The 26,584-nt window shown below is 42.7% G+C and overlaps 1 protein-coding gene across 2 annotated transcripts; it reads left to right on the top strand.

Moving 5' to 3' along the window:
• Window positions 1–5,298: 5,298 nt before the first annotated feature.
• On the top strand, window positions 5,299–26,168 carry DAPP1 (dual adaptor of phosphotyrosine and 3-phosphoinositides 1). 2 transcript variants are annotated; one of them, XM_074541113.1, is made up of 9 exons: window positions 5,299–5,562; window positions 14,143–14,265; window positions 17,035–17,168; window positions 19,842–19,972; window positions 21,254–21,301; window positions 21,540–21,602; window positions 23,574–23,659; window positions 24,180–24,267; window positions 25,217–26,168. In XM_074541113.1, exons 3-9 carry the CDS (start codon window positions 17,129–17,131, stop codon window positions 25,265–25,267), a joined length of 507 nt encoding a protein of 168 aa, XP_074397214.1. In that variant the 5' UTR covers window positions 5,299–5,562; window positions 14,143–14,265; window positions 17,035–17,128; the 3' UTR covers window positions 25,268–26,168. The 2 variants fall into 2 exon arrangements, with proteins under 2 accessions (XP_074397214.1, XP_005484774.1); XM_005484717.4 differs by lacking the exon at window positions 5,299–5,562 and adding an exon at window positions 5,575–5,805.
• Window positions 26,169–26,584: the final 416 nt, after the last annotated feature.

Here is a 26,584-nt window from a genome sequence, read left to right as displayed (position 1 = left end):
GGCTCTTATTCATTTTAGGAAAAAAAAAAGACTTGCCACAAGGTATATACATCTTTAAATTAGGAACTGGCCGTGAACTGTGCTTTTGATAAGGCACTGAAAAATGCCTGGCATCTGTAATTCCAGCAAGATGTCTGCAGGGATAACCCTAACATATTATGCTCACATAATGTTAACATATTAACCCATGCTCCCTCTGCAAGGAAAAGGCACTGTATTTACAATCATTGCTCTCAGACAGCAAGCTGCATCCCCATTTTCACCCAGATTCTCAGTATCCTGCTTTATGCATCAGCAGTGCCATAAAATGCAAAATGATGTAACATTCAAATGTTTTCAGAGCTACTGACGTAACATAATTTTATTTGGGTAAAATGATTTTTTCTTCTGAGCTCCTTTCTACTCAGGTCTTGGTATCACTCCTAAAGCTTGTCCCTGTACCCATAACAGTTCCATAAGGTGACAGGGCTATCAAGTTTGACAGTGCACAGATATATTTCTATTATATTATATGTTATTGTATTTAGTAGATATGTTATTTGCAATATAGATAATTCATTATTTATTTATGTTGTTTGAACATAAACTTTAAAGTTGCAGAAAGCAAAAATTAAAAAAAAATAATTTATGAGCTGTAACAAGAGTGCACAACAAACAGATTTACAAAACAGCAAGAAAGACTGTTCTCAGCCTTTTATCCCCCTTACACTGTCTTTAGTTTAAACAGTTCCATTTTGTATTTTATGACACTTTTACCTGAGCCTACCTTTTCATGAGACTTTTACCAAAGCCTAAAACCACAGGCTGCCTCTCCATCACTTTTCGTGTATGTTGGACACTGGTGTGTGGGGTCAGTCCTGCTCTGGGTGCAGTCTCTGCCTCAGGATCACCATGGGTCCTGTAATGTTGTCTGTGAGGAGCTGGGAGCCAGAGCAGAGGTGGAGCTGGCGCCCTGGGCTCTGCTGCAGGACACATGATGGGGACAGTCAGGTCTCCAGCCCTGAAGACCACTGTGCTCCCCACCTGGAGCACCTCCTCACCTGCAGTCTGGAGAGGCTCCTCCTCTCTGCATCTTTAAATCCTGGCTAATCTTGGAGCACAGACTTGCCAGCCAGGCCTGATTCCTCTTGGAAAGAGGCTGAACCATCAGCAGGCCACTTGGCACAAGGCACCACAAGAGGAGCTGCCTGCCTCCCACCTTGCCCCTCACCCTGGCCTTCGGCAGCAAGAGCTGCTCTCCCCCACCTCCTCTCATGTACTGACACCCACATTTTATAATTTAAAGATAATTTATTGATATTTGGGTTTATTTCTTGGAGTTGGGCTGGACAGGAAAAGCATTTGCGCATCTATTCAGAGAGCATGTCACAGCTCTAAAGTGGGAAGTTTTAAAGAGACTGGCTGTGTGTAAGAGGACATGAAAAAGTGTTGAAGGCTTCAAGCACACATGTACATTAAAGAGAGGATTGACAAAATTCCTAGAAAGTTTTCCTTGTAGAACTGAAAGTGGAAACACATAATCTTCACATCATTATCCACATTATTGAAACTGTGAAAACCAAACCACGTGCAATAACACAGCTGTTCTAGCTAGAGGCATTTAATCTCCCACCATCATCTCAAAATATACATGCTCCAGCTCCTGGTTATGCACACAGCAATCAAGGGCTAGGAAAAAAATTAGTAAGCATCAAGGGAAACTTCCTGTACTTATTTCTCTGTCCCTGTTTAAGTTCAGAAACCAGAAAAAAAAATCCTCCTGCACTTAGCCCTAGAGAAGTAGCTGAATTTCCTAGAGCAAACAAGAGGAGAAAGTGCATGATGTTAGAAATTATAACTATGTTTGGTCCCAAAAGTCACATTGTGAAGAGTATGAAGAATGCTATTTTTTTTTAGTAGGGGCAGAGTTAAGAGACTTATAAAGCTGAATTATTAAATTAATATCTCTAGGATCCCATACATAATTATATTCCTTTGGTTCCTTTGGGACATGGCTGGGCCTATCCTACTTGGCAGGAAACTCCAAAAGGCTTGGGAGGGCATGGCTGTTGCACCTCTTGCTGTGCCTAGGTGGAGGCATGTTCCTAATCCAGGTGTGGGGAATGAACCCTGACAGCAGCACAGCTACTGTGATCTTTAGCTATAGGAGCCCTGCCCCACCCAAACTGTGGAGAAAATGGGGCAAGAACAACCCTTCCTTTGGCACAGTCTGTCTTCAAGCCATTTTCCCCTAGGAACCTGGGTAATTTCAAACTCCTTTTCTGACCACTGTTCTGTGTTTCCTGTCTGAATAGATTGCAGCCGGCACAGGGCTAGCTGGCATGCTCTGGAAATGTGCTGACTGTGGATATTAGAAACATATTGAATAAACATGCCCTAGGTGCCTCAAAATCCACAGAGTAAACTCATCACTATGCTGATATCCAGTGTCTGAAGTTTTCCAGTATAACAATTGTTTCCAATAAACATTCCAAGACAATCTGTACCACATTCAGAAGGGAAGAATCAGGTTAACTTCAGAAGATGATGTTAGCATGCATCCTGTGTTTGAACACAGTGGAAAGATTTCTGTAGCTGCTTTAGAGGGTTTCACAGAATCCCATGGGTTCATACCTGAGTGTAATAGGGATTGGATGTCTTGGGCACTGCAAAATTATCAGATGCAATCACCTTAAAATGAATAAATCAATGGCCAGCTCTCTGTTGTGTAGCAAACCTGTGCTCTGCAGGTGCCCACTGTGCTCCATCCCAACCTGCCCCTCATCCCAATCATGTTAACAATGGCTTTGTGATATTTCTGGGGCTTTTTTTCTTTCATTTGGGTGGAATCACTGTCTTTGTGACTGACCATCTTTGCTTGGATGGTTCACAGCTATCTGTAATCTATTCAGGCTATTAGAAGGTGAGATAGTTAAAAGAAAAAAAAATTTCAATTCTTTCCTGCCATATTCTGTCAAGTAACAGGAGTTATTTAATTATGCTTTTGCAGCAATCATATCTATGTATTAGTCACATGCCTATCTAAGCCAAATTCTCCTTTATTAATTTAGTATATCTTAAAATACAAAATTACAGCTACCTGAAAATAAAAATTAAACCTTTGAAACAGTTTTAAACAATTGCTGCATAATAAATCAAAAATCTGGAAGAACTATCATGATGCTGGGACCTGACCACTTGCAGGACACGTGATAGAAGCTCACCTAGCCACCCCACTATTTCTGCCCAAACAGAACACACAATCTCCAAAAGCACTGTCATAAAAGCAAGCACCTGCTGGACTGAGAGACCTGGTGGCTACACTGTAAAGGATTCACTGGGTTTTGAAGTCTGCTGGTAAATATGGCATACTGGAATAATCCTAGTGTGACACAACACAAGGAATAATAGCACATGCATTGATCATTACTGACCCTCCCCATTCTGACAGCTGTAGTTCTTCTGTTTTTCACGACCTAAATTTAAAACAATAGGGGTTTGGTGTTTGTTTCCTGTGAGATGGTGCAGTTATTCAAGAAAGGCTTGAAGAGATTGGGGTTTTTTTAATTGAACCCCACTTTGGTCTTTAGCTGGCAGCTGTGAGGGGATGAGTAGAGAGCCAAACTGTCCTTTGGGGGTGCTGTGTGGCCAGCTGGGCTGAGCTGCAGGCACCAGAGCACTGCTGCTATCTGCAGGTCTGCTCTGCACAGCCTCACCCTGCACATGGAACCACTCCTCCAACAGGGATGCCCATGCTTGGGAACAGGACCAAAACACAGACACTGAAGTGTTCTGGCTTTGGGGAAGTGCAAGCTGGCAATCTGCAGCCTCTCTGTCCAGTGGCTACCCTGTGCCAAAAACCCAAATTCAAGTGGACTTCATTAAAGGGGAAGACCGTCTCTGCTGCATGAGAGTACAATTTCTGCCTTTTTTAAAAATTTATTTTTAGATTTTTTTTTTCTACAAATGAAGAGGAAACATTGCTCTGTCAGGTGCAGAGTAAGAGGAAGTGTCTGCTCCCAGATGGGAACCCCCTCCCACCGCAGCACAGTGGTGCACAAAACACAATGGTGTACACAAGGGCTGGAAACCACCTTTGAGCATGCATTGCTGAACTTGTCAGATCATTTGTGATACAAGTAGAATTTAGTAAAATCTAGTTGTGGCTCTTTGTTGCCTGGAATTTAATTTATTTTTCCTTCTGTGCCTTTTCCTCTGCAACCAATAATTTTTCATTTTCTGCCTCTATCAGTAGAACAGACAAGACAACCTGAAATGGGTTCATCACTGTTCCTCACTGTTCAATCAAACACAGAACAGGAGAACAATAATAAATAAATCTATCCAGCAAATACAAGCAAACCATGGAGACATCAAAGCATCTATTTAACAAATGTTGTGGATTTCAGAGTCAGGTTACCAAACAGAGTATCAGATCACAAGCTTTCAACAAGCAATAGAGGAAGGGGAAAACTCAGAAAAAGGTTTTTTCCCCACTAAAAAATTACATTTTCCTAGCAAGGAACAAACCCCCAGCTTATCTGCAAAATCTTTATCTACAACTGAATGTCTGTCTGTCAGCATGAACAGGTAAGTACAGAAGCAGAGCACCTTGCTGCCACAATTAGAAACTCAAACAAAGGACAGTCTGAACTGACACAGGGAACCTCTCTGAAGATTTTCCCACTTGGGAGGCTAGAAAAGCTCTTTCAAAACTGATTTCCCAAGACCAGCAGGATCTGCAGGCTAAAAAATCCTGTTCCAAATGACTATCAGCTCCACACTGAGCATGCAGTTCATATAACTACTTTCGGGAAAATAAGTAGCTGTTCCATGCTCCATCCTCCTCTCTAAATACCAGCTTTTCTGGAAACAGGTGATTTTTAGTCCTGGATACCTGGTGAAAACTTCACTATGACTAGAAAGGAGAATTCTGTCTTCTTTTTTTTTTTTTTTCTTTTTTTTTTTTTTTTATGTGGAGTCCTGTCCTTTTTTCAAAAAAGATCATTATAATAATTATTACTATTATAATTACTGTCCATGAAGTATCAGGGGATACCAACAACCTCTAGTATTGCAGGAGATCGTTTAAGCGTTAGAAAGAACAAATACCAAATAACGCTCAGAAATTTCTCATCCACAAACCTCAGTCCTCTTGATACTTCCAAAGAAGGAATGAAGCTGTAAATTCCTAGCAGTTTATGTTCCTATTCCTGTTTCAGAAAGAAAGTGTGACCCCTTCAAAGCCTGCACGGAGGATCACACGGGAATCGGCGGGTCCCGCTGCCGGGGCAGACCCTGGGCAAGCAGCATCCCCCTTCCCAGGCAATCCAGCGGCAGGGCCGTGGAAAGCTGTAAACCACAGCCCCCCTGGGCTCTGGGGCTGGCTGGGGACAGAACTGGGCACCTGACTCTTACAGAATAATCCACAAATTTCACCTCCACAGATTTCCTCGCTGAGCACTTGGGCGGACACAGAAGAGGAGAGGGGCGTTCATGGATTGACTGCAGGAATAAAACGAGCGGACAACGAAACGCTTGGGAATACGAACTTCTGGGAGGGACAGGTTAAAGCAACGGGAGGTATGAATTATTCTGGCGATACACCGAGGTGTGTTAGCAGCACGGGAGCCACGCCGGGCACCGCTGGGAGCCGGGGGGCTCCGGCAGCTCCTGCCGAGGGCCGGGGTCTCACCGTGGGGCCGGGCCGGGATGGGCGGGCCCCGCCCGGGGAGGTGCCGGGCCGCACTTCCTCAGCGCCGCGGAGCAGCGGCCGAGCATGGCCCAGCGCCGGGAGCCGCTGGAGCGGGAGCTGCTGGCGCTCGGGTAAGGGCACCGCGGGGCCCTGGGGACAGCCGGGGGGCTGGCGGGACGGGAGCTGCGGCTCCGGCTACTCGGTGTCTGGTGAGTGAGGATGGGGAGGGGACGGCGGGTCTGTCTGAGCGAGGCCCCAGGCGCTCCGGTGCTGTACCCAGCGCCTCGTCCCGGTGATGGATGAGGGTGAGAGACTGGCACGGGGGACCCGGAGAAATAAAGAGTAGTTAGAAAACCGAGAGGACGGGCACACGGTTCGAATGCAGTGGGGAGCCGGTGGCAGGGGTGCGCCTTCCCTCGGAGAACCTCTGTGGCCTCGAAGCCATCGCCGTGGGAAAGAGCCCAGGGTGTGCCGTGCCACTTCCCTGCGTCTCCAGGGAGCACCAAACCCACACCTGCCCTCAGATCCCTGCCCTCCCTGTGCCATCCCTTCCGCTGCCTCCCTGGAGCTGGGCTTGGGCCCTCCAGAGCTGCCGTCCTTGCTGGGCCCCGGGAGGCAGCAGGATTCCCAAAGGTGCCCGGAGCATCGGGAGGGACAGAGCGGACAAGTCACAGCCACTGTGACGAGGACACCATGCTCACCGAAAAGCAAAAACCCGGGAGCGAAAAGGAAGGCTGAAGGTTGCAACAGACCTTGTTCCCTGTCTTACGTGGCTCGACCATTTTTTCTGCCAGTTAGTTTTGGTTGTTGCAGGAGGAAGGCTTGGGTCCCTTTGTCACCGGCAGCAGTGCCGTGGGCAAGGAGGAACACGGGCAGGAGGAGCAGCACGGGTGGGCACAGGCAGAGTGGGAACAGTGGCAGCAATGCAGAGGGGAGGCAAGGCAGAAGAAAGGCCAGTGATCATTCTGACAAAGCAAAAGGGCTCTGGTGTCAGCTCTGCATTAAAAAGAACTGATGAAAAAAGTACAGGTGTTTTGCTTCCCGAGTATTTCTGGATTCGGACCAATTCATTGCTTATTTTTGCAGTTCATTGACTTGGTAATTCCAAGCTACTTTGTTGCACTCAGATTTGTTCACTATCTCCACACTGGTGCTACTTTCCCATATTTAAAAGAACCTTTCAATGAAATGCCTGGAAACTGAAGCACCTAACAGGTAGGAAATTCAGTGAAGTCACTTTGCAGTGGTACCCAGAGTAGCCATTTTATAATTTTTCTTTACATCTGTAAGATTATGCTCATCCTAAAACAGAGTCTACAGGGAAGAAGGAAAGAAAAATTAGTTGCAGCTGTTGTAGGAAGCATGATTCCCAATTACCAGACTTTTACTGATTTCCACAATGTGGTCTGAGTTAATATATGCCAGAAACATTAGCAGCAAGGAGTTCATTCTCATAGACAGTCTTGTAGAAATACAGCTTAATGTGGTACCTAATGTGGTATCCATAAGAAGGAAAGAGTACAAATTAGAAGGCTACAAATATGCATTTTTAAAGCTGTATCTTCTTTATTTTACTTCCACTTCAATGGAAAACCTAAACTTTTCACCCTTCCACAGAACACTCAGCATCTCCTTCAGGGAAGTGTGTTGAGTTTAATGCATTAAAGTTGAATAAGCAATGCCAGATAAAGAATCCCTTCAAATTATTAAACAAGGCCCTTTCTTTTCGCCTAGTACTGAAGCCACTTTTCTTCCCCCCCTTTTCTTTTTCTAAAGATGCAAAAAGAAGCCCTTGTACAGCAGACATTCTTATAGCATAATCTGAAAGATCTCTTAATGTAAATACTTTTCCAGCCATGACAAATAAGTGTATCACTCTCCAGACCATACAATGAAATTTTCAGTAATCACAAGGGTTTTCCATCCTAAACTTAGCCCCTTCTCACAGTGCAGAGCTCCCATGACAGGTGATGCAGTGTCCAGCACAACTGAGACCCAGTCCTGGTGAGGAGCGTGTGTCCAACAGAGACAATGGTCATTCCAATGAGAAGCAGCTTCAACATTCACATATCTTTGGGGGGGAATTTGAAGCAGTTTATTTTAAAGCTTCTGCTTTCTGGTACAAAAATCAAAGAAGTTGGATAAGGTTTAAAGAAGTGTGAAATGGGAAGGACTTTACTCTTAAGAGAAAAAGCTGAGTACCAGGATATGCTCGTAGTTTACCAGGTTAGCTGCTCAACAGAATGGAAACTTGTCGGGAAAATTCAGATTACAGTCAGCTTTGTTGTATTGACGTGTATATAAGTGGACCTAATGCTTAATGAAGAGGAAGATCAAAAGCAGAACACGTTGTTAAAAACTTGTTGCCTCACCCATTAGCTTCGTCCCTAAATCTACCAAAATGTTTAAAGGGAAACACTGAAGTTTGCAAAAAGGGACACAAGCACCTTGGCTTAAAAGAGAAGGAAGCTGACGGAGGGATTCTCCTCTGAAGGGCTCTGTGGTTATTGCTGGAGTCAGTCCCTTTTGCAGTGCCTTTACTGCTGTGAGAGCCGAGGCGCAGCCAGAGGCAGCAGCGTGGAGCTCCGGGGCTGAGCACGGACTGCCGGGAATTCCGCTGCTGTTTGCGCAAGAGGGGAGAATGTGGAGGATCCCGTCATCCCGGTAATTATAGGCAGCTCTGGCAGCACAGCTCCCATCCCAATACAGCTTAGCCTGGGTGACACTTTGTTTATCAAAAGTGAAAGGCACAGGGCAAGAGAAAGCAAAATTTTGTAGCCTTTTTTTCCTTCTACAGTCCAAACTTAATCTTTGTCACCCCTTGCAGCAGAACTTTTATGCCCTTTCAGGTCTGACAATACCATGACAGGTGATATTTGTAAGGCTGGACAATACATTCCATGCTTAGTTTTAGCAACAGAAGATAAATTGAGCCACAGGCCTAGATCAGGTGATAATAAAATTGTGAAACTGAGGAACATGTTAGGCTGGAACAGGGTAAATGGTCATAAGAATTTTTTTATCTCTGTTTTATAATTTTAGGAAGATAAAAATTAAAGTGACTAGAAAGTGGGCCAGATAATGGGTGAAAATCAGAATGAAGGCAGTTAAAAGAAGGGGGAGTGAAAATGGAAGTGAAAAGCAGAAGATGAACTAGTGAAAGTCTACAGTTAGAAGACAAACCTTAAGACTGGATACAATGACGTTATTTCTGCTTATTTCTATTTTAAAATTATTTTCCCCCATATAATGGCCTCCTTGTATTCCAGCAAAGTACTTTACACAGATTTGTGAATTTCAGTGTAACACATTGAAAGGATGTCTATAAATACTAATTTGGTTGACTGACATCTGTAACTTGTCTTAGCTTTGTTGCCCTTTTGGAGATTCTCTACAGCTCTGTCAACTCATGCACCATTAAAAACATGGCCAAAACTTCACTTTTAGTGATGTGAGGTACAGAGAACCCTTTTGCAATTTTCAGATGATGGGCAATGCTTCTAGGGTGTGATATTAGGAAAAAAAATTAAAATCCCAAAGTACTAAACTTGACAGATAAGAGCTGGAAGTTGCTGAAATACAGATTGCCAAAAATAGAGAACTAGTGAGTCAGTTTTACAGTCATTTTTGGAGCACAGGCGTGTGAAGAACATTGCATCCATCCAGAGGAGATAAGTCAGTGCTTTCCCAGACACTCCATCGAGCAGTGCTGGGGACTACTGCTTTAACCTAAGAGTGGGAATACATCTTTGAGGTTAGAATATAGTTTCAAAGTGTAAGTAAATTCAACTCCTTGTGGTAGAAGATATATTTCATTAAATAAAAAAAAAAAACAAAACAACAAAACATAAAGCTTGCCAGCATCTACCACCACAAAAAAACCCCACAAACAAACAACAAAAAATCCAGTCAAGCAACTGAGGGTAAATAACTCCTGTGAGCACTATGGGAGTGAAGTCCTACTGGGAGCTCATCTTCCCAGTAGCCTGGGTTGTTGTTGCCTTTCAGAGGTGGACAAAGGATAAATTGGACTTGCTGTGTTCCTGCTCGGCTCCTGCAGCTCAGAGAGCCCGAGTGCTTTCCCCCACCACATGGCACCAGCAGTATTGCCCCTGCTGCAGCAGGGAGGGAGCTGCTGGGAAGAGTGCACAGCTCACCCAGCTGAACACCAAGAATCTCCTTCTTGCTTCACAGAAAGGACTTTGAATTGCTTGACTTTTCCACAAAAGCAAGCCAAACATGCACACAGTTTCTGATTCTATCCAGGCTACACCCGCCTGAGAACATCTGATAAGGACACAAAAACCAAGTGTGACCTCTGCCTACTGCATTAATCTGGTAGCTGGGCATACTGCAGAGTTATCACTCCAAACACTTGCACCAAATAGCAGCCCAGAACTTCCAGCTGTGCTCTCTTGTGCTACTATCTTTCATTTTTGTGAGGAAGAAAAGCAAGTGTTTCTACTGGATGTTACACAATTTGCACATTAAAATGGCTCAGAAGAGAATTATGCAAGTCAGCATTCACCCTTTCATGGATGAGTGTTTGTGTTCCTTGTGTATTGTGTTATTGTTAAAAAGTTTATCCACCTGATGCCAGCTACAAGTTTATTCAGCAGCCCCTATATACACAGGCAGATTTTTTTTTTTTTTTTTTTTGCAAAATATCCAGGTGCTTGCTTTGAAAACAGCATTATCATAACTGATAGATGCCATACCTAAGGGCACTCATCTGCAGGAGACACAGAAATGAAGTTTCATTAACATTTTTCATTGGAACAGCTTGGGTTGTTAAAGAATGAATGAACATTTTGAGGATGATGTTCTAACCTGAACAAAGAGTTTCCCACCCCAGACCTTGCTGTAACATATTCCTGATCTTCACTATGGTGTAGGTAGCTCTAGCTGCTGCATTAACTACAGAGAGATCTTCCAAAGAAGAGATTTTAGCATGAGTGCATCCTGTCTGGAGGGACAGATCTTCAGGGCAAGGCTGAGTGCTCTGATGGGTTTGGGCATTCTGGGGCACTGGGTGTTTCACTTCCTTCTCCTTCCTGTAAAAGCCATCAGTGAAGTCCTTCCTCTATGCCATCACCAGTGCAGTGTGGCATAAACAATAGGCTGATGTCTGGAAATGGTTTCTTTTTCAAAGGGTAGCAAAAGTGGTCTCAGTGGCTGTGCTTGCCCACCCTAAGACATGCCTTCACTGGCCATTCCAAAGAGCAGGAAGGATGGCATGGCCATTCAACCACACACAGTGACAGCACAAGCCTGCTTACATGGGTGGGGTAAAGAGATTTAATGCCATTTAGATGAAGTTAAAGCAACAAGAATGGATAAATTATGGCAGCTATAAACTCTGAGCCCAAGATTGCTAGTCAAATTGTGGAAATGGAACCCCAAAAAGTTGACCACACTTTTTTTTATTAATAGAAGAAATGAAATTATTAGAAAAGAGAAACCTCCCAGAAGTATGTATACATACCAGGAGGGTGTACAAGGCCAAGGGCAGCCAGAAGTGGGGTTGAAGCAAGGAAAGAATTTCATCTATCTTTCTTCTTGTGTTTCTCAGAGAAATCTCAATCAAGAACCTCAGGCAATTTTTACAGTAATGATGGCTTTCAGTCTGAAAGGTGTCAAAGTACAGAGCAGATTTCTGGACTTGTTTTGTAGTGAATACAAGACTCTGTAAAGGTGACTTTTGGAGGCACCTTCAGAAACATCCCGATTATCCAACGTTATCCAGCATGTTCAAAACCAAAGATTTAAGACAATTCACCTTATAAAGGACTTTTAGGGGCTTCAAGGAGATGGATGTTTGTAAAGCATTTTAATTTCCTTTATGTCTCGTTTTAAGACAGCAGGAAGGTTGATACAGTATTGTGTTTTGTATCAACTGTTTCCTGCCCCAGTGTAACTCAGAAGACAACCTAAACTTCACCTGAAGGTGGTCTGCCTTTTACAGTTTTGCCAAATGAGGCATAAATCCCATCTTGAATTGCTTGCCAATTTCAAAGAACTGCTTATAAGTCTTTTCTGAGACAGATAAATAGAAGGATTCTCCCTGTGAAAAATACTTAAATTTACCTGAAGTATACCTAGTAGTGTCTAATCACAGGACGTTGGGGATTAGTTTTGCTAGAGGAAAAAAAATTGGATTGGATTTGACAACTGCTCTCGATTTTCCAAATTACTTGTACTGTCAACTCAGGCTTGATTGTGAGAGCAGACTGTATAGGTGAGTATTTGTTTACCTTCCTGGTGGTATGTCATGCAAGTTCTAAAATTTCTTCAGCATTTTAATATTTTACCTGTGTTTATGCAATTGGAACAAAGTTTATGTGACTATTTTCACAGTGGAATATCAAAGTAACCTGATCAAACCATCTATCACAGTCAGGAAGAGTAAAACCCCAAAACTACACGTAGCAGTCCCTTTGACACCAAGATCTGCATTACTGTCTCCCATCCACTTCTATTTTTTGAGCTGAAGAAGAGGAACATAGTAACATTTGAGAGACTTTTGTCTGAGACAGCATATTTAGGCAAGAAACTGCTACAGCCTTGTCAGCAAAGTTTTAAAAGTGTGCTTTCAAACAACATTATTTCCCCAATTAAGGGGTTTATTGTTGGTTTCTGGTGTATGTTTTTTTGGTTTTTTTTTTTTTTTTTTTGCGTAGTAGTAACATTGCATTAGTCACTGGTCTTTTATGTGTAAAGAGAGTGTGAATTTAAACACAGCATTTTTTAAACTTAACTGACTTCTCTTTCAAAAGTTTAGTAAAGGGGTGTTTTTTGGAAATAAGGTAACAGCACAGTTATGAGCAACATCAAACTAAATCTGCTTCCTTCCTGACAATGACCACTCACAGATTTTCTCAGCATCTGCTTCTTTTGCACTGAAGTTAGCCAAACAGTGTGAGGAAATCCCACCCAAAACACAGTGCAGCATTCTCAGCTGCAGGTCTGGCCATGCTGGGACCATCCTGCCACACCAGGAATGACCTGACCTTTGCCTGTTCCTTCCTTGGGCAGTTAATCCCAAAGCGGATTTTGGCTAACAGGTGTTCCAGAGGATGACACTTTGACTCTTTAAATATTCATTATTTTATTCTACTGTGTAGATGGACCACATTCTAGAGCCAAAGCAGCAATGCCCTGCCTGTATTGAGTTTCACATGGATCTTCTCTTCCTCTGGGTTAACAGCCTGGAGTCTCTCATAAAGCAATTCATCAGCCAGCTGGCCTTTCAAATAGGCAGCCGTCCAAATCCAGAGCTAAAGCTTTGTGTGAGGTGCCAAGTTTGGTGGAAATTTGGGATGAACAGCTAAGGAGAAAGAGGATACAGTTACACCTGGTTTCATTTCTAAGACTGCCAGGTTACAAGCTGTGGAAAGTGCTGCCATGGCACTAATGCTTTCAGGGGAACTATTTCTTTGGCTGAAGCAGTGACAGGCTTTGCTCCCAATGTTGCAGGCATTTAAAAGGAAGGGAAAGGTGACACGGCACCACTCCATACACAGCAAGGGAAGCTTGCTCCCAGCAGAGCCTTGGGTGTGTTATCCCTCCCTCTTTCTGCTCCAGAGGCTCGTGTGTGTGCATGGCTATGGTTCTTATCACATGCCTTGCAGCATTTCAGCTCCAACCTTTTACAGCACCAGCTTTTTGTGCTCAGTCTCAGGCTCATTTCTAGTGAGATCTTGTTGAAAATTGGGTGTTTCCATTGTGGAGCATTCTGAATGGAAACAAACCTATAAACTACACTTCCTGGACTTCTTTGCAGGGCTTTCTCCCTGTGAAGTCCTTTCAAAACTTTTGATATAAAAATGAAGTTTATTTTCACTGAAGATAAATTGAAACAGTGTTTAAATGTTTTCTTTTGTTGCTCAGATCACAGGTGGCCAAGAGGCAACAATGGCAAGCTATCTTAATTTTCACTGAAATTTTGTCAGTTAATTTTGTTCCCTTTAATTCTAAACTTAGGCAGGCACGTTTAATTGCCATTCTTGGCAGAGAAGACACGTTGAAGGAAATACAGAATTTATGAGGAGTTTAGGCACTGCCTGTTTGCCCAGAAGGGGATGTGTACCAAAGAACATACATATGTCAGGAAGTGCAGCTTCTGAAAATAGACAAAGGATCCTCTATACCCCCCAAAGCTGCTTTCACCTTATCAGCACAGACCTGGGTAATCTGTTGCTCATGCAAGCAGAACTGGCAGGGTTTTTAGATCCAGAAAAACACTCAGCTGTTTGTACACAACTTTGTGTTAAGGAAAAATAGTTTTTGACTGTGTCAAAAGATGCCCACTGCAAGAGGCACAGATCTGTGTAAACTGCGAGTGCCTGCGAGGAGGGTGACAACTCAAAATTGTAGAGGAAGGACTGCAATTAACACTGCCTTTTCTAACCCTGCTCCAAAAAGCAGCACCAGAGTGAAAGGTGCTGTAACCCCTTGTGTCCCCCCAGGTGGTACCATGACAATCTCACCCGGCATGCTGCAGAAGCACTGCTGCTCTCCAACGGGCAGGATGGGAGCTATCTTCTGAGGAAGAGCAATGAAAGGGAAGATCTGTACTCCCTCTCTGTAAGGTAGGCTATGGACAGGGTGAACTAATCTAATGCTGCACTTACTTCCACGTTTGAATGTCCCATGCATTACAGGTTTTTCTTTTTCCCTAGGGCTTAAACTATTTTGAAATATATTCCTTTTGGTGTAATCCCACTGAATGACATTTTGCAAGAGGAAAAAAAATGGATTGGATTTGACAGCTGCTCTCATTTTTCCAAATTATGAATTAATCTTATTGATAGAAAACATAATTCTATAGAATGGCTGTAAATTTTCAGTCTGCATGATAAAAATCTGCATGTCATTTAAAAGAGCTTAAGAAACAGCTGGTGGGAATAGAAAAGTTTTATGATGAGGACACCAGCAAACACTTAACAGGTGCTAATCTTACTAGTTTCTGAATCTCTGTATAGGAACCATCACCTCTGAAGGATGATCCAGGGTTTGGCTGTTTTACTCCTCTGTTCTGTGCTAAGGTTCGGTCTTAGCCAGGTCTGGGTGACTAAATTGAATAGCACCTTGAAGGGCCTTGAAGTCAATTACAGCAGTTTAGGACACAACTGTTCAGGATACAGCCAAAGAAGAGGAAGTCTAGCCTGGTTACTTCACTATGGAATCACATTTAAAGAGTCTCCTAGAAGGAGAGAAGCCACAGCATTTTATTGAGGAAACCTAAGGACACATGCATGAGACACACAAGGTACTCGCTGCACATTGGCTGGTTAGAGGTAACCAGCCCTAAAAACATGTGCAATCTTTGGCAACTGTGTGATAAAAGCAGCCTCTAGACCAAAATTTTAAACTGGTGCATGCAGGCTGATTCCTGCAGGTGATGTTACAAAATGAGTATTCAGACTAGCAATAACTGAATTCAGTGCAAGTGTTGCCAAAAAGAACAGTGGCATTTATAATCAATAGCTTTCCTTAAAAAAAATATAATAATTTTAAGTAAATAATTGTTTTTCTGGTTAATATATTTTTTTTTACTTTAAAATATTAAGCATTATTTGAGGTAGCTACCTCAGCTAATTAAATATATATATATATATATGTATCTTGAAGGTAGTTTTAAAGGGCATTCAGGAAACAACTTATTGTAATAAACCAAAATTTAAATAGTTCTTTTAATAGGAAACACAAGTGCTAATTAATGAAAATAAATTTGCTGCTTGACTAGATTCTAGCCTTAGAAGACCTACAAAAGTCTGTTTCAGGTCCATTCCAATCTCTTGTTCAGCTCTTCATATAGTGAGAATTACTCACTGCATTACCATGTGAACTGAATAGCCCAGTCTGAAGTTTGGTCTTTTATTCTGTTCTGCTAGTTTCTCTTGTTACATCTCCTGTGAATACTGATATTGATTTTAAAAAGTTTTTCAACTTTTCTACTGGTTAACGTTATGTCTTCTTTCAGTTTTTTGACTAATATTAAAAGTTAATAGTAGAATAAGTAATTCAGTTTTTTTCTGATACATTTCTGTAGAAAAGATAACTTCAGCAATTCTAGCTGTCCTTTTCCTTCTGTCCTGAAATATCTTCTGTAGCTTTTACTTTATTTTCTGCCTCAGCCTCACAAGGAACTTTGGTCATGATTATAGCTTGGGGTTTTTCAAGGAAAAACTGCTTAGCCATCCCTTGAGGTTTTTATTGACAGCTGTAGGAAGAGAGATCACTTATTCCCTGAAATCCCCTCCCCCAGTTTGAAAGGGAAGTAGGAAGCAGAGTAGAATTTGCTCTCATTGCAACATTATCTTGAGAAATTAAACAAAAAGATGGAAATGCCTGTAATTGCAGCAGAGTCACAGCAGCTCTCCCCTGGCATTGAGCATTTGCACTTGGCTTGTTGTGCCTCAGCTTACTGTAGCACAAAACATGTGGGAGGCCCACAGAGGCCTTCTTCTGTTTTCTACAGTACCATAAATACTGCTCAAAGATAAATCTTTAAATACCAGTTTGAAACCATAATCTTCTTTGGAACTGGCAATGAACAATGAAAGAGATGCTATAATTAATTTTCTTCACCACACTTTTCCGGTATATTTGCTGTGTAAGTTTTTGCTCAGACAGTTTGCATTGGGTGCTAGTAACATTAACAAAAGTCTCTTTTCCACTGGAGAAATACTTGCAATAAGTGCTTCACTGTCCTTTGAAGTCAAAACAATCGCCTACCCAGGAAGTGAGACCTTGCACACTTCTCTAAATGCCATCAGGTTTCATAAACAAAAGCTGTCACTTCCCTTAGAGAACAAGGACCCAGGTTCATGTTTGTCAGTGCCCATCCTAGTGGAACCAATCATCCAAATACAGAGACAAAGCAAACAACTGCTAAAGCCTTAGGTATTTAAAATAAGGTTATTAAACCTGTTTGGGTGCAAAACAGAGACAGCCTGTTTTTCAAAGGGAAACAGAAGACATTTTCAGCGAGATTGGGATGCTGCTTGAAGAGCAAGACACATACTGAGTACACCCTCAAGGCTGAAGCCCAGTAAGTGAAAGGATTTAGGCAGAAGGCTTGAAATCTCTCTAGTGAGTCTTTTTGTTGATGCAAGAGTTAAATTGACCCGCTTGGCCTTTCTAGGCTGTGATCATCTCATATCTCTAAGTCAGCAACTACAATCTGATTTTCAGCTGTGTTGAGTGAGGGACAGTAATGGCAGTAGTATCACTACTAGGACAGTGGTTGGCAGCCTGTGACCTGGGGCCCTGCAGTGAAAGATGCTATTTAAGGATTTTATCTGCAAAATGCCTTTGGCATTTATATCTTGACAAATCTTCCTCTTTTATTTTAGGGGTAAAGACTCTGTGAAACACTTCCATGTTGAGCACACAGGAACTTCATTCAAATTTGGATTTAATGAATTTTCTAGCTTGAAAGAATTGGTCATGCACTTTGCAAACCAGCCTTTAATTGGAAGTGAAACAGGTAAGGAGAGCCATATTGTGTGTGTGAACACATTTGTAGCCATGCTTCACAAAGATCTAACTAAAAGGATCTTTTCTGTTGTGCTAGCAAATAGATCTTCTCCTAAAGTGTTCATAAATTCACATATGTGTTTGTATCTAAATCAATTCCCCTTCAAAAAGTCTTTCAAGTTCTTTGAAGATAAACCACACATAAGCTTATTGGGCTTTTGCTAACCAGGGCTGTGAGCTCCTTTCAGTTTCTCAGAGGAAGGAGGATTTCAAAATATCAGGAGGAGTAGAACATTCTCAAAACCAGCAAAACCAAAGCACAGTGATAGTGAGGAAATAAATATTCATCTATGAACTTGAAATCCCCCAATAAAATAAATAGAAAAGTGACTTGAAATGGTTTCATCTCACAATTGTTTGTCCAAGGAAGGAGCCTACAGTGTTATGCTCCTCCTTTCTGTAGGGAATGTGTTTTTAACCAGCTCTCCTGTCCTGCCTGCAATGCCATCACCATGCTGATGCCATCTGCCATCACAGTGATTTTTCTTGCTTTTAAGAGGAGAGAGAAAACCACAGGTTTCTTTATCAACCAGTGTTCTGGCTGAATTAAAGGGTCAAAATATTAAACTTGATTCCTACAAGAATTGAACACCATCAGGCTAGAATCCCTGGAGAAACAAAGTGGATATTATCATGGCAATGTCAGTTTTATAGTTAGCTTCGAGTGTAAGAGATGAAGAGACGTCAGTACAAGTTAATGCCAAAACTTCAGTGTCCTCTGTGGCAAGGGTATGCAAATAACTCAGAGCAGTGCTAATGATGTATGCAAGAGCCCAATTAAATCATAGCTGGCACATGCAATAACTGCAACTTGTCACACACTAAATCTGCACCAGTACTCTGCTAACCCAAACATTAAATTCAAGGGCTCCTTTGCCAATTTCTCCCCTCAAGAAAAATGCTGTTCTACACTCAATATAGCACTTGTATCTTTCAAAACACTCTTTTTAAGTTGCTTTCAAGAGTGGTTCAAACACAGAGCTCCCACATGTATGATCTGTGCCAGTGAGCTATTTTTCCTGGGAAATCAAGCATGCACCCACAGGCCTAGCCCTGTAAAGATTTCAGATGACATAAAACTTGTATTTCCCCATTCCTCACTCCTTCACTGCATGTGTAACAGACACTAATAAGCAAGACATTGGTTTTATCTGATCTCTATGGATGAGATTAACACTTGCTGCCATAAGGTTTCCTAATCAGATTCTGCTGGCTCTGTGAAACCTCTAAGCCAGATGTGCTACAAAATTTAAAAAAAAAAATGGATATCTTATCAAGAAACTTTCCGCCTTAAAATACCATGGAAAACAGTAGAGGGGAAGAGAGAATTAACACTCAGGCACTAGTCCTTCAGATACAGGTGTCAAATTTCTCGTGGGTCATAACCATGTTTTGTCAAAAATGGGGTAGGGGCTCATCAGAATCAACTCCAATCCAAGCATCAGCAGTTGCAGACATGGCAGAATAATCTTGCTACAGTGCAGCTGTTGCTAGATCTTGTGTATAAGTACCAGATTATTCTGTACAATTGTCTTTGTGGAGGAAAAAAAAAAATCCACAGAGAAAAATATTGTATAAAATGTTATATTAGTCCTTCTATTTCTGCAATGTAGCTTTTTATCCATGGGGGACAGATGATGATACCCTGATTCTGTGCAACAGCTCAGGAGTAGTTTCTCTGGAACGGTGAAGGAGCTGTTTTCAATTTTATTTTAAATGGTAAAGTGTAATTTTTCTACAAGGCCAGATAGAAATAAACTAATATTGACTTTCCACCTACAGCAAGTTGAATAGATCCCATTTGCATACACCCCCTGTGCCTGCAAACAGATTTCAGCTGGTTACTTCAAATACAATTTTTCCACTTCTCTTTTTAGCCCCTCCCATTACAGAATACTTTTAAATTACTCATACATCTGTAGGTTTCAAGTCCAAGTTGCTTCCAGTTCTAGCATCCCTCTTCTTTAAGAGCTGCAATATCAGCATAAAATGCAAATGGAGCAGCATTTGGAATGCTGTGACATTATTTTTAAAGAATGAAGTTAGATGGTGGAGCAGTTATTTCAAAGATGTTCTTGAAAAGTACAATAGTACTATTGTACTAAAAGTACAAAAATACTATTTTGAAAAGTACAATGCATTCACTATTGAGAATGCAGATTTTTTTTCAGGGAACATGCAATAAACATGACCTTACTTGGAGAAAAAGAAGAATGGCTATAATGAAAAGATTACCTGGGAAGAGCTGTGGTAAGAACAGTTGACGTGGGTTTGCTGTTAGGAAGCCTGTAGCCAAAGCTCTGACAGATTAGGTGATTTAAGCACCAGCTAGTGGCATGTTGGCAAACCCCATGACTCCTGTGCCTCCTGTCTAGTTTAGCATCCTGCCCTCCCTCCAAGCCAGCCTCTGGGGCAGGAAAGCAACTTGAAAAGTCAAGAGATTTCATGCAAGCATTTGCAAGGGTAAAGGTTTGAGAAGGTACCATCTATTTACAGTTTTCACAGCTGCCTTTTTAATTTTAGGAGAAGGTGAAATAAACCATTCCTCAGAAATGTAGCTACTGACAAGTTATTTTCTAAGCTGGACTTGACAGATGGATGACTCCTGCTCTTTTCTGTCCAGGAACTTTAATTGTGTTGAAGCATCCCTACCCACGGCAAGTGGAGGAGCCCTCCATTTATGAGTCTGTGCGAGTTCACACTGCAATGCAGACAGGAAGGACAGAAAGTGACCTTGTCCCAAATGCTCCCTCAGTAAGTTGTGTTCTGGTGGGAGGGGTGCTCCTGGCCTGAGCCTAGCATGGTTGTTGGAGTGAGCTATGGAGTAAGGCTGGTTATTAATCCCTCTGTGGGTTTGTAAATACAGGAAGTCTCTGCCAAACAAGGCAAAGCAAATACAGACTTGCTCAGTACAGGCCCATGGCAAATAAAGGCTTTTATAATTGTTGTCAATACTGTCCCTGGAAAAACCTGGGTGAGTCTGACTATCCAAACAAAGAATCTGTGAAAGATTTTCATTCTCACATTATCTTTTAGAATAATTTATTTAGAATAATCATTATTAAAATTATCGTGAATTTTTAAAAAATGCATACAAAAAAAAAAATCATCATATACATTTGGGCCACCTATTTTGACATTTGAGACTCACTTGAAGAGCAGTTGGATTCTCTAAATCCCTTGTAACTCATGTCTAAGTGAGACAGGTGATTTCTCCAAAACAGTTTGCTCTGAGCAGAGAGGAAAGTATTTTAATTATATACTGTATTTTTGGGGGGAAGAGGAAGAATTATGTTAATATGGGTTAATGAAGTTGCAAGAAGAACCACTTCTGATATGTCTCACAACCAACCCTTCATCACCAAGTTACACTTAACCTCCAAAGAAGCTTGATTTCCGCACACCACCAATAATAAGGTAACATTTTTTCCAAGAACAAGCAGTAACTTGGCAATATTTTGATTTTCAGAGATCTCACAGCAAGTTCCCTACAGAGAATTTCAGTATCTAAGAAGTGATGAGGTCCAAGTGTCACTCATGATGCCAGAGAAACAGTTCAAACCCCAATTTTTCCAAAAGCACATTGAACATAACAGATTTTTCCTGTCCAGTGTGGGCCTGGTTGAGAGAAGAGAGCAGCTCAGTGAAACAGCACTTTCCCCTGGCTGCATTTGAGGAGCCTTTCCTGGGGATAATTCCCCGGTCAGTTGAACCCCACGTGCTCCTGGTCACACACCTCCAGGGACAGCCATCCAGCCTCACTTAATGAAGAGTAACTGAGCTGTTGTGGTGTGTTGGGCTGAGAAGGGCAGGGCAGGAGCTCCCTGGGGCAGGCACAGCCTGGGGGCTGCTCCGTGTTCACCCTAGGACAGCTGGATCAGCCCAGGGGCAGCACTGAAGTGAGGGCAAGGGGCTCTGGGGAGTTTCCCAAAGACCTAATGCATCTTCCCAATGTTGGCAAAGGGGGGGATGTGGGACATGGAAGCAGAGCTCAGCCTCTAACCACAATCCCTTTCTTTCTTTCTTACTTCACAGCTCGGTACCAAAGAAGGATATTTGATAAAACAAGGCAAAATAGTCAAGGTAAGGAAAGCTTACTTGTTGCTTCCACCCTGTGATCACCCACAGAAGCTAAAGACAGCATGGAGCTGAAAGTGCTCCACCTGTATTTCCCTGCAGAGAGGAACAATTTGTGTTTTGAGCAACAACAAAGCACAGCTGTAAACCAGGGCAAGCCAGCAGCTTTGAAAGTTTTTCTTTCCCCAAGAAGTTTTAGACTAAACTCTCCCAAAGCAGTTACCATTTGTTCTTGATCTTTCAGAACTGGAAAACAAGGTGGTTTACACTGCATAGGAATGAACTGAAGTACTTCAAAGACCAGACAGTAAGTAGCAAACAACAGTTCCCCCTTTTAAACATCTACACAGGCAGCTGCAGCCTCCTTGTCTCTCTGGCTTCTCACATCTGTATCACAGCTTTCCAAGCTAAAGCTTCCCAAACTGTCAGAGGGGTCAAACCTGTCAAGTAAAGTCAGTTTTGCTGATGACTTCAACAAGAGAAATTAAGTTTTATGTTTACTGTGCTCTGCCAGTCTTAGCTACTGGATAGAGTTTACAGGGATTTTTTGCAAAGAATCATGAAATAGTTTGGGTTGGAAGGAACCTCAAAGATCTTCTTCTTCCAAGCTCTCTACCACAGGCAGAGACACCTTCCACTAGACCAGGCTGCTCCAAGCCCTGCCCAACCTGGCCTAGAATACATTTTTGTTTTGCTTTGTAAAGTGGATTTTAAGCTACCAGCACAACACAACCTTTATTTGTAGCTCAGACAAATAAAATATTTTAGCAGCATGCTCTCAACCTGACAGAGAGCATGCTGCTAAAATAGTTCTGAAAATACTGGTAATATCCTTTGCATTCTTTGATTTCATCCTCTTATTTCAAGCGGTCTCACAGGATACATGAAAAACTATTCATTTAAAAATTCCTTCTGACAAAGATTAATCTGCAGCATCTTTACAGTTGCTGCTCCATTTCTATCGTGATCTGAGTAAAGATAAGAAACACAGCTGGAGTTTCTTTGCCCTTACAATGCCTCTGTTTGAAGTTCCTTCATAAACACATGCACACTGTTTACCTCTGCCAAGCCCCATTTCAAGCATCTAACAGATTTTTACACAAGAGCCTTCTCTCACCAAACATTACCATTTCTAAACAGTTATGTTTTTGCAGGGCTTTCCACCAGTTTTCATTTCAGTTCAAGACAACTTGAGTTAAGTTTGCAGGATAGCATTTCAAAAAGCAGCACTCCATTAGTGACTTTTCAGGCAAGAAGAACTCCTGTGTTTGTCAGGACTACAATCTCCTTCCAGGCAGCAGCTCCAGTGTCTCCTGGCACTCCTGTTGTTGCTGTGGGGTTGCAGGGACCTACAGATGGGCAGCTTGCAGCTAACCCTGGGATAGCTTTTGGTATCACACCACAGCCCAAGGGGCTTTCTTCTGATGTAGGGTGTTACTAACAGCCCCTGAGTCTGCAAAAATATTAAGGAAAGATGAGAGAGCAACAGACACCTCCATACACCTGATGAAGGACCATGAAAACAGCTAAGGGTGTTTGGGCAGAAAGCAATTCAGCTGTCTCTTCTGGGGCCTTAATGTGAGGCTGAAACAAATGGAGGAAGAGCTCTCACACTTAGGGAGAATGAAACTCCTGAGGGAGATGGGTTGCTGTTATGCACAATCCCTGTACCTGAGCTCCCCCAAAGAAACTTTTACACACACATATATGTATATGTGTGTATATGTGTATATGTGTACATGTGTGTGTGTGTGTGTGTGCACATGCTTCTCAGGCAGCCAAACCTATCACTTCTGCTTCAAGCACTACTTTGGCTTTACTTCTACATTTGTCCTGACCCAGCTTCATCCATTTAAGGCACTTAGGAATTAATTCAATCTCCAACAGCTGGCTGGTCTGATAGCACCCCCCCCCTCATACCCACGCCTTTGTCTCTGTAAACCTTGGCTGAAAGTGGTGCCAGGTTTGCTGCTGTGTCAGTCACATTACAAGGCATCAGCCAAACCCTCAGCAGCTCCATGTAGCTCAAACATTCAAAGATCTCCTCTGTTGCTTGTCCAGATGTGAACAGCCCTGCATTTTTTGTATTACGCTCACTTTGTATCATACCGCTGATGCTATGCTTGCTAGTTTGTGCTTATAGTGTTACAGCCATTGTAACTATGCCTGGAAAAACCTGTGGAGGTGCCTGTAAAAGTCTAGATGCACTGAAGATGAACTGACATAACCTTATCTTCTGTTTTCATGTGTCCACATTTTAAAACATTTTCTCTTCAAGGCTACGGAACCAATTCGAGCACTTGACTTAACTGAATGCTCAGCTGTGCAATTTGACTATTCCCAGGAAAGAGTCAATTGTTTCTGGTAGGTTGCAGGATTTTCTCCATGTTGCTGGGAAGTTCAAAGGGAATTTTGAAATATAAACAATGTGTGTTTCTGAAAGGTCCTTTGGTGGTTGTGACCCTGCTCATCCTCTAACTCATAAGTCTCTTTCTGTCAGACAATCTCTGTCAGTCCTGCATGGCTTTGCCAAATTGCTACTGGCAAAAGGTGGGCCCGTGTGTAGTGGGCATTTCTAATTCTGTGAGCATCTATAATCATCACCTAGACTCATGGATGTTGGGGTCAGACACTGATACAGGTGACATGGTGACCTCTTCTTGCCCAAATGTGGGTCTTTTATCCTTAGAAGGGTCCTTGTCCTTAAGGACCCTGGGCTGTAAAAGGCTGTCACCCATTCTTGGTTAATCTCCCTCCTGGTGGCTGAAGGGGAGCTCAGCCTCCCTGTCCTGCTCTGTCTCACCAACTGCTGGCCAGCTGGGCTCAGTTTTGGGGAGAACTGCCAGTTGTCCTAGCAACTTAAGAAAGCTTTGTTTGCTTGCAGTTTAGTGTTCCCACTGAGGACATACTACCTGTGTGCAAAAACGGGGATAGAAGCTGATGAGTGGATTAAAATCCTGCGGTGGAAGCTGGTAAGGTGATGTGTGTTGCTACTGCCAGCACAGCCCCCCAGGACTGGGGCACCCAAGGGCTACAGCTCGCAGCACCTCCAACAAGGGAGAACTTGCTCTGGCTGCCAGGCCAGCTAGATTGGAATATGCATTTTCACATAATCACAGAATCAATTAGGTTGGAAAGGACCTCTGAGGTCATCAAGTCCAACCTTTGATCAGTCACAGCCTTGTCAACTAGACACTGTGGCATTGTCATGGCCACACCCTGTCTTTTCTTAAGCACCTCCAGGGATGGTGACTCCAGCACCTCCCTGGGTGGCTCATTCCAATGTCTAACAATCCCTTCTGTGAAGAAATTCCTCCTGATGTCCAGTCTAAACCTCCCCTGGCACAGCTTGAGGCTGTGTCCTCTCATCCTGTCACTGGTTGCCTGGGAGAAGAGACCAACCCCCAGATGGCTCTCCCCTCCTTTCAGGGAGTAATAAGGTCACCCAGAACCTCCTCTTCCCCAGGCTAAACACCCTCAGCTCCATCAGCTGCTCCTCATAGGACTTATGAGCTAGCCCCTTCCCCTCCACTGCCCTTTTCTGCAATCAGGCACCTTCCTGAACTGAGGCGCCCAAAGCTGGACACAGCAGTCGAGGTGTGGCCTCATCAGTGCCACGCACAGGGGCATAATGTATCTCTCTGCAAACACACTTCAGCATTTTTGGGATGCACTTTTACAGGCACACTCATTTGTAAGAAAAAATTACTTCCATCTCTAAGAATGTCATTACGTGTGCTTGGTAAACAATGCTGATCATCAGCCCAGACTGCGTGTCCTGGGTCATGATGGCAGGAATGAGGAGACCATGTAAAGGCTTGAAAGCACTACTTCCTATAAAACTTGCAGGAATTGGGTGGGTTGTACTCACCCCCATGCACACAGCCAAGCAGTAATTAATGGGCTGTGTTTCTGTTGCAGTCACAGATACGGAAGCAGCTGGAGGAGCGCAGCGCCACCCTAAGTTCCTAACGCTGTGCCAGCGCTCCTGCTCCGCGGGCAGGAATTGCCTCTCTCCAAGGGAAGGCATTGCTTACCAGAGCGCAGCCTCAGGTCTGCAGTGCTGTCTGTGCCCCTCACAGAGGTCACCCAGCGCTGCACACACGGGATCCTGCAGCTCTGGCTGCTCTGGGGCTGCCGAGTCACGCGTGGGGATGGTTGCAGAGCCAGAGTGTGGGTTTGGTGTATGCCTGTAATGCACTTAATTCAAACTCCTGCCACCTAATCACAGAAGTGGGCACTGTTCAAAACTTTTGGGTTTATTCAAAGCACTCATTAATTTATTACAAGCTGCATCACAACTAAGCACCGGTATCATATTCTGTAACCTTGAACCTTTTATTTAAAACAGGTCCTTTCTGGAAACATTAAATATCTTTTTATTACCTGTTTAGGCTTAAAACCAAAAGAAAAATGACAATTACATTTTGTAAATAGTATCTATATTGCAATCCAGAGAGTAATATTTCAAGGGCCTTTTAAAAGTGACAGATGTCAAACAAACTTTTATATGGTTTAGCTTTATTCCACAGTGATGGCTACAGGGGAATGTTTGTTTCAAACAGCACCTGTAGGTAATGGTGAGCAGCATCATGTAAGCACAGCTGTATACAAACCAGGGTTCTGAGAAACCACAGGACACACATTTAACAGCGTTGTGGCTCACGAGAGACAAGAAGTGAAACCCCATGATGTTAGTGCTGTACTCTAAATAGGTGTTACATTCTGGAAGCAAAGTTTGACACACTGGAGAGGCTCAAGACCAGACTGACCCAGCTGCAAGATCCCTTGAGCAATTCTGTGCCTCCTCGAGGGCTGGCAAAGAGAGGGGACCCTCTCTCCCTGCATAGCAATCAAATTTGTGCTGAAACAGCATCTGCAAACCTCTCCTGCTATGCAACACTGCAGTCTGTTTGGTATTGATCATGCAGAAGGTGTTTGATAATTGCCTTTGCTGGGAGAAGAGCGCAGAAGAGGAAGGCAAAAGCACATTGGAAGAAGAAAGAAAATCTAAATTAGGACATATAAATAGCATTTTATTTCAACTTAGAAATTCAAAGTATTTGTAAATATCTTTATACAGACTGTTTTCTGAATAAAATGTCATTATAAAACTACCACAGGTCTTTTATATTCCTGCACTGTATTGCTAAAGCTTTGTCCTCCTTTTTCCCTTAATGAAGCTTTAACAAACTTGCATCTCCTATTTAGTTCAAAACCTTTGCTGCGTTTCTGTGAGAGGCAGCATAAAGGGAAGAGAGAGATTATATTCTCCAACACCATCAGTGT

The sequence above is a fragment of the Zonotrichia albicollis genome, chromosome 5 (assembly GCF_047830755.1).
Source record: "Zonotrichia albicollis isolate bZonAlb1 chromosome 5, bZonAlb1.hap1, whole genome shotgun sequence".
NCBI classification, from domain to species: Eukaryota; Metazoa; Chordata; class Aves; order Passeriformes; family Passerellidae; genus Zonotrichia; species Zonotrichia albicollis.
Note: the sequence above shows the minus strand (reverse complement) of the source record. Positions and strands in the feature narration are given on the sequence as shown.